Source organism: Alosa alosa, chromosome 6, assembly GCF_017589495.1.
Source record: "Alosa alosa isolate M-15738 ecotype Scorff River chromosome 6, AALO_Geno_1.1, whole genome shotgun sequence".
Taxonomy (NCBI): Eukaryota; Metazoa; Chordata; class Actinopteri; order Clupeiformes; family Clupeidae; genus Alosa; species Alosa alosa.
This window is the reverse complement of record NC_063194.1, coordinates 29875423-29882922: the sequence shown is the minus strand read 5'-3', so window position 1 is coordinate 29882922 and position 7500 is coordinate 29875423. Positions and strand designations below refer to the sequence as shown.

At 41.7% G+C, this 7500-nt stretch overlaps 1 protein-coding gene across 2 annotated transcripts in view; it reads left to right on the top strand.

The window, feature by feature from the left end:
• The window catches only part of grid1b (glutamate receptor, ionotropic, delta 1b), a 409043-nt gene that overhangs the window by 326925 nt on the left and 74618 nt on the right, over window positions 1-7500 (top strand). For both annotated transcript variants that reach the window (XM_048246568.1, XM_048246567.1), the window contains exon 5: window positions 5589-5642. In XM_048246568.1, coding sequence (XP_048102525.1) covers window positions 5589-5642 — 54 coding nt within the window. The remainder of the gene's footprint in view (window positions 1-5588; window positions 5643-7500) is intronic.

Genomic DNA, 7500 nt, shown 5'->3' with positions numbered 1-7500 from the left:
CATTAGTGAAGCAAGTAGTAAGTAGAAAGCAAGAGTAAGATAAGTGAGCAGTAGAGCTAAGTAACTAACATCCTCTGGCTGTTGTCTAGCCTTTATACACCCCTTCCAAGTCATCCCAGACAAGTCACTCTATGTTTTACAAGATAACTGACCAAGTAATATATGGTACTTCACCTTTGCCCTCTCATCCTGTTATTCTTACATTCTTTAGGTTTTGCCATTCTTTGGGACTTTGCTTACATTTCCTGGCACCAAACCTTGTCTGTATGCCATTTTCTGCCAGGCCTGCTCTTTTCACTTAAACCAGTCTTCCTTTCCCCACACTGAGACATACAGACTTCAGTTTCACAAAACAATGATATTACACAGAATAAAGATGCTATAAAGATATATAAACTAAAGGATATATGTCAATAGACCACGACACACACACACACACACACACACACACACACACACACTCACACACACCGCATGCGCACACATACACACACACACACACTCACACTCCACACACAAACACACACACAAAACAAATGCGCACACACACACACACACAAACACACACACAAAAAACACGTACGCACACACACACACACACACACACACACACACACACACACACACAAAAACACACACCCACACACACACACACACACACACACACACAAACACACACACACGACACACACACACACACACACACACACACACACAAAACGTACGCACACACACACACACACACACACACACACACACAAAAACACGTACGCACACACACACACACACACACACACACACACACACACACACACACACACACACACTGCGTCCAGTTAAGAGCAGTATTGTGTTACAGTGCCCAGTAGTTACATTGGGCTACTCTTGTAGTCTATAGTATTTATCAGTACTCGGTCACAGCTGCGTCTACACACATACACACACACACACACACACACACACACACACCTGCGTCCGCTTAAGAGCAGTATTGTGTTACAGTGCCCAGTCTACATTACCGCTACTGTATATTATTTATTAGTATTTATATCTACTTGTTGGGTACAGCTGCTTCAGTAGAGTGCCCTTGTATTCTAAACAAACTGACTGTGTTTGTCTCCGATCTGTTCAAGGGCTGTGTTGCTATATTTGCAGCCTTCATTCATACCACCAGCCCTTGGTTTGTTGAAGGGTGACTGAGTGATATATTCGAAATGGAATGTGTTGTGATGTAGTAGTAAAGCTAAATGTTAGATCTTTAAGGGCCTTTTATGTAAATGTGTTTATTCACAAACAGCACAGAGAGCTCATAGCTGCCATAATCATGGTCTTTATCCTCCTCCTAATTAATAAGCACATACAGTACTTTACATTCCGCTGCGTTTCAGAGAAGGAATCAGCTGGGCTAAAGTCAAACTGTCTAGTGGCCGCTGGGATTGTATGGGGCAGAATGAAGGGGAGGATGTCACAGACTGAGTTAGTTTGTCTGTTTCATTCATTCATTCATTCATTCATTCATTCATTCATTCATTCATTTATTTGTTCAGTTACTCATTCACACATTTCTGTTGGTGCTGCACAGTGTTGATGCTGCACAGGCAGCATGTTGTGAGTGTGAACATCAATACAAGATGAACATAGTGTCACTACGTTGGTTCACACATCAATCATTAGACATATACTACCATATGTTTAAGCATGATAGCACTCATTTGAACAGACCATGAGCAATAACCAAAACACAGCACAGTGTCTTAACAGCCATTTGTTGTGTACAGGCCCCACTGATGAAGAATCCCACATCTTAACATCGGAAATGTGTGAGAATTGTCGAATTGTAGAATAGAATAGGTCTTTATTGTCATTGTCACAGGTACAACGATATTTAAAGTGCTCTCCAGTCAGTGCATCATTCACTGAGTCTATAAAAATATAATTGAAGTGCTAGTGTTACATAAAAAAGAATAAATAGAAACATATACTGTAACAGCATTAGCAGCATACATAAACACACTCAGTCATACACACCCAGTCATTGCATAAAAAAACAGTATGAACACCCAGTCATTGCATAAAAACAGTATGAACATACATCTACAGACATGCATACAGTACTTTCTGTCAGTGATCTATTTCACATCAGATTCCATATTGCACATTATTATTTTGTGCAGCATTGAGGGTGGTTACTGCAGTTGGATAAAAACTGTGTTTGAGTCTATTTGTCCTTGCGTTAATTGATATGTACTGTCTGCCTGAAGGCAACAGTTCAAACAGGAAGTGACCAGGATGGTGGGTGTCCTTTATAATGTTATAATGTATAATGTCTTTTTTGAGACGTTCTGCCAGTGTGGGGAGAGGGCAGCCGACGATCTTTTGGGCGGCGTTGATGACCCTCTGGAGCGCTTTCCTCCGAGCCGCAGTGCTTGGAATCCAAAAATGACAACTTTTTTCATGTACAATCTGTATAGTGCTTTACATTCTCAGAATAATTTTATTATGTCTCAATTAAATTTGATCCAAAATGCCCCCCTCCCTCTCCTCCGCTTTTGGTGATACCCTGACTTCTGGCTGCAGTGTAGCTGCAGCACAATAAGTAGATGCAACATATTGGGTACTGAAATATTCACAAGAATCCATAGAAATTTAATCTTCATGTTGTATTATCCAATATTAGTTGTACAGATGTATAGTCTATCTTATACACACTCATTGAACCAACAAAGTAAATGCAAAAATAGAGACTTTTGTAATTATTCCATATTTTGCGTAGTCAGTCTATATCAGAACACCTGACATACAATCTAAATAGAAGCAAGAAACCTCAAAGTGTTACCTTTCATTTGAGACCAGGATTATGCTTCTACACAAAGGAGTTCATGTGCAGTAAGCATTTGATTGTCAGTATGCATTTTGGATAACAAAAGTCCTATGGGGAGTATCCATAGGCATTTTACAAAAACGCATGGGCATACCTTGGCAAATAATAGTCTAAAAGCACTCATATTTTCATTCTATATTGATCTACTTTTGCACACAGCTTCACAAGACCTGGTGCTAGGGCTCAGTTGTGTTTCTAAGGGATATCAAGTGACCTAGAGGGGGCTGAAATGTGGGTCAGTTCAGAGATGCTTGTAATCGGCAGAAAGAAAAAACTATATTCTAGCTTCTGTAACTCTTTGTCAGTACATCACACAGTTATTTTGACTGTTTCCTACGAAAGCTACAGGTTCTCAGCTTTCTACAGAGGTCCAGCATTTGATGGTTGACCCCAAAAGAGGTGGGAACAATGCCCTTGTAAATAGGCACAGTGCAATTTCAGGCAAAAACTTGAAATTTTTACTGAGATCAATGGATCCAGATAGATTCAAAAGAGACGGGATTAAATGGGATCCCCATCATATGAGAGTTGGTCTCATCAGCGATGCTGCAACACGTCCTCCCCAGGGCCTGCCTGTCTCTAAGGGTTTTCCTGTAGCACTTGGCTCGCTTTCCTGACCACTCCTGAGGTCACACCCTGTCATCATGTGACGGTCACCGGAGTGTCCTCTCTCTGCTCTGTCACCGGCGCTTCAGACGCAGTGTAGCGGAGAGCCTGAGACCCTGAGACTGACTCACTGGCTGACAGACGGCAGGTCAAAGAGAAGTCTGTTAGAGCCTTGGCAGCTGGACCAGTAATTGGTCTCTTGGAGCAGGGGGGAGTGGGAGTAGTGTGTGTGTGTGTGTAGAGAGAGATGAGAAACACCTAAGCGGGGTCGGAGAGGAGGGAATTGTAGAATTAGAGATACCGTTAAAAACTCACACCTGTCACACCTGCCACACCTGTCATTCCTGTCACCACGGCAACTCCCTAAGCCTGGCTGTACTCAGTACCAGGAGTCTCATCTTGAGAGTTTCTCTCTTTCTCTTTCTCTCCCTCCATCTCTCGCTCTCTTCCTCTCTGTCTCTACCCCCACTCTCTTTCTCTCTCTCTCTCACTTTTTCTCTACCTCCACTCTCTTTCTCTCCCTCCATCTCTCTCCCTCCCTCTGTCTCTAGCCCCACTCTCTTTCTCTCTCTCCCTCACCTACTCTCTCTCTCTCACACACTTTTTCTCTACCCCCACTCTCTTTCTCTCTCTCCCTCCATCTATCTCTCTCCCTCTGTCTCTAGCCCCACTCTTTCTCTCTCTATCTCTCTCTTTCTCTCTCTATCTCTCTCTTTCTTTCTCTCCCCCCTACTCTCTTTCTCACCATTCTGAAAACATACCTATATGAGAGCTTTTAGTACTCACTTAACTCACTTTTATCTTGTAGCCTATTTCTCCACATTATTTGACATTCTACTGCTGCAATTTACAGAGTCGTCCTATTTTCACTGCATTAGTTGTATGGTATGTGTTGTTGTATCTATCTCCTTACCATCTTGTGAATTCTCATTTTTACTTCATTCTAAATCTCTGATGTTTTATTTACTGTTTTGTTTGTTTGTTTATATTACTTTTTTATTTTTTTCTCTATTATTGTGTTAAATGTTCCAATTTTAAAGCACTTTGAGCTACATTCTGTGTATGAAAGGTGCTATACAAATAAAGTTTATTATAATTATTATTATTATTATTATTATTATTATTATTATTATTATTATTAAAGTGAATTTAAACTGACTGAACTAGTTCCTTAGATAACCACAGGGGTTTTGAAAGTCAGAAAGCATTTATTTACATGTATATAGAGTATATATTTAGATTTCGATTAAAAAGAAATACATAAATGGGCTTCTATGTTCTGGGGTAAGGAAAGAGCTCATTTCTGTCGAGGCCTTTGTCATGCTGACATTTGCGTTTCCATTTCCTGCCGTGGCAACCATGCTTCTCCACGGCAACTCACCAGTGATGAATCACGTTGGTACACAGAGGGCATGGAGCCAGAAGGCACCGCTGAGCGCACGGGCCTTTGAGGCGCCGAGCGCATGGGCTTTTGTGATGTCTCTTCTTGTCACTGACACTGACACAGAAACGGTTTATTTCTGTTTACAACAGCTTGTCTTGTTTGTTGTTCACTGGGACCGAACTAGCGTTGTCATATTTGATGGAGCGTTTTAAAGCCTGTTTGTGAGTGAGACAGCATCTGAAAGAGAGCTTGTAAATATTCTCCTTAGAATTGGACTTGAAATGGGCTCTGTGTGTGTGTGTGTGTGTGTGTGTGTGTGTGTGTGTGTTTTCTCCTTTGAGGATGTCTTATTGTTCCGTGGCTGTGTTTTGTGGTCCTGAGGAGTGGGGGAGGATGCAAATGAGTCATTATTTGCGTGCTCCGTGCTCCGCTACTTGAGTGCACAAGTCATCATCTGCCTGCTCTTCTTTTAACATAAAACTGTCATGCATCAGGCTTACTTATATATTCTCTCTCTTTTTCCCCTCTCTTTCCTTTCATTGCCTCTCTCTCCCTCTCTCTCTTTCTTTCTCTCCCTTTCTCTCTTGTTGTTTCTCTTCATGTCTCTCACTTCCTTCCTTTCTGTCCCTCTCTGTCTCCTCCTTGTCTTATTTCTTTCCTTCTCTTTCTCTCTCTCTCTCTATCTCTCTCTCTCTCTCGCCCTGTCTTGTCTCTCAGGCGGTGGAGACCAATCTGGCATCAAAGGACAGTCACTGGGTGTTTGTGAATGAGGTAAGACAAGTCCTCGTCCTGCCCTGTCCGCTTTGATCAGCACAGGCCGTCTCTCCCTCTCTCTCTCTCTCTCTCTCTCTCTCTCTCTCTCTTTTCTCTCCTCTCTCTCTCTCTCTCTCTCTCTCTCTCACACACACACACACACATCCCACAGCATACAGTGAGAGCTAAAGAAGACAACACTACAAAGTCTACTACCAGATTGGCATTGCTGGTCAAGCAGATGATGGGCTCCTAGTGTCCTGATTGGATGATTACAGCAAGCTGCCCAGTGATAATTAAAGTGCTGGGGCTAGTTGACCAATGTTAATGGGGAAGTGACATAATTCTGTTCACGGCTCAGAAAGTAACCCTGTGTGCCTATGGATCACCTCATTATCAACTTGAACATGTTTTTATAAGTGTAATATTTGATGATTCTTATTGTGTCATGGTTATTACTGAAAACTAGCAATAGGGATTCTGAGCTGACTCCACGCTTCTCAATAGCACAAGTAGTTACCCCTGTACATGCCATGACAAAGCAGTGTCTCCGCTTAATGTGCAATTAGAGTTAGTGAGGGTATTAGAGTTAGTGAGGGTATTAGAGTTGGTATTAGAGTTAGTGAGGGTATTAGAGGGTATTAGAGTTGGTATTAGAGTTAGTGAGGGTATTAGAGTTAGTTAGGGTAACACTTTACTTTTGGCGGGTGAGTTCATAACACATTCATAGCAGCTGTCATAAACTGTACATAAAGCATTCATGACTGTTTCTTGAGACATGACTCAACATTCATACCAAACCTTTCATGAATGTGGAAGACAGAACAACGACAACTTGTCAAAATAAAAGTCCAACAATTGCAATGCAGCATTGCCGTTTTTGTTCCAAACCTCTTACCTGATCACGTCACATCTGAGTCAATGGGCTACTCCATATTCTGTCTTTTCCAGCCAAAAAGACAGAATATGGTCAAGAAAATATTTTTTGTTTCATAAAAATGTATTTGTTTTGATATAACCTTTGCAGATGATTTCTCATCTTTTGCTACTGGGAATGTCCAACCATTCCAGGTTACACAAATACGGGTCAGCTGAATGTAGGCTAGTTTATCTCCCAGTGTTAAAGTGATTACGATTACGAATACTTCACAACTCGTATAGTAAAGTGACAATCAAAGTAGACTTCATAAGATATTCATGAAATATTTACAAAGGCTGGAGAGAAAAAAAGGCAATGCTGCTTTGCGATTGTTGGACTTTTATTTTGACAAGATATGGTCGTTATGTCTTCCACATTCATGAAAGGTTTGATATGAATGTTGAGTCATGTCTCATGAAACAGTCATGAATGCTTTATGTGCAGTTTATGACAGCTGCTATGAATGTGTTATGAACTCACCCATCAGGTAAAGTGTTACCAGAGTTAGTGAGGGTATTAGAGTTGGTATTAGAGTTAGTGAGGGTATTAGAGTTAGTGAGGGTATTAGAGTTAGTGAGGGTATTAGAAGACGAGGCCCTGCTGCCTGTGTCTGATGAGTGGATGTGTGACGTGTCTAAAGCAGCAGCAGTATTGGTGGTAGTGCGGATGAGTAGACCTGCAGCACGCCTGATTGGTCTGATGTGCTAATCACAACCCCTAGCTAAATCAGCCGACACCTGCCTTTGATATTCTGGAAACACCCGACGGAAACCATCAAGGGTGCCGAAAGCATATGATGAGTTCAATCAAGTGTGTGTGTGTGTATGTGTGTGTGTGTGTGTGTGTGTGAGTGTGTGTGAGAGTGTGTGTTTGTGTGTGTGCCTGTGTGTGCCTGTGTGTGTATGTGTTTGTGGGCTTGTGTGTGTGTGTGTGTGTGAGCAGAGGACATCTGAAACA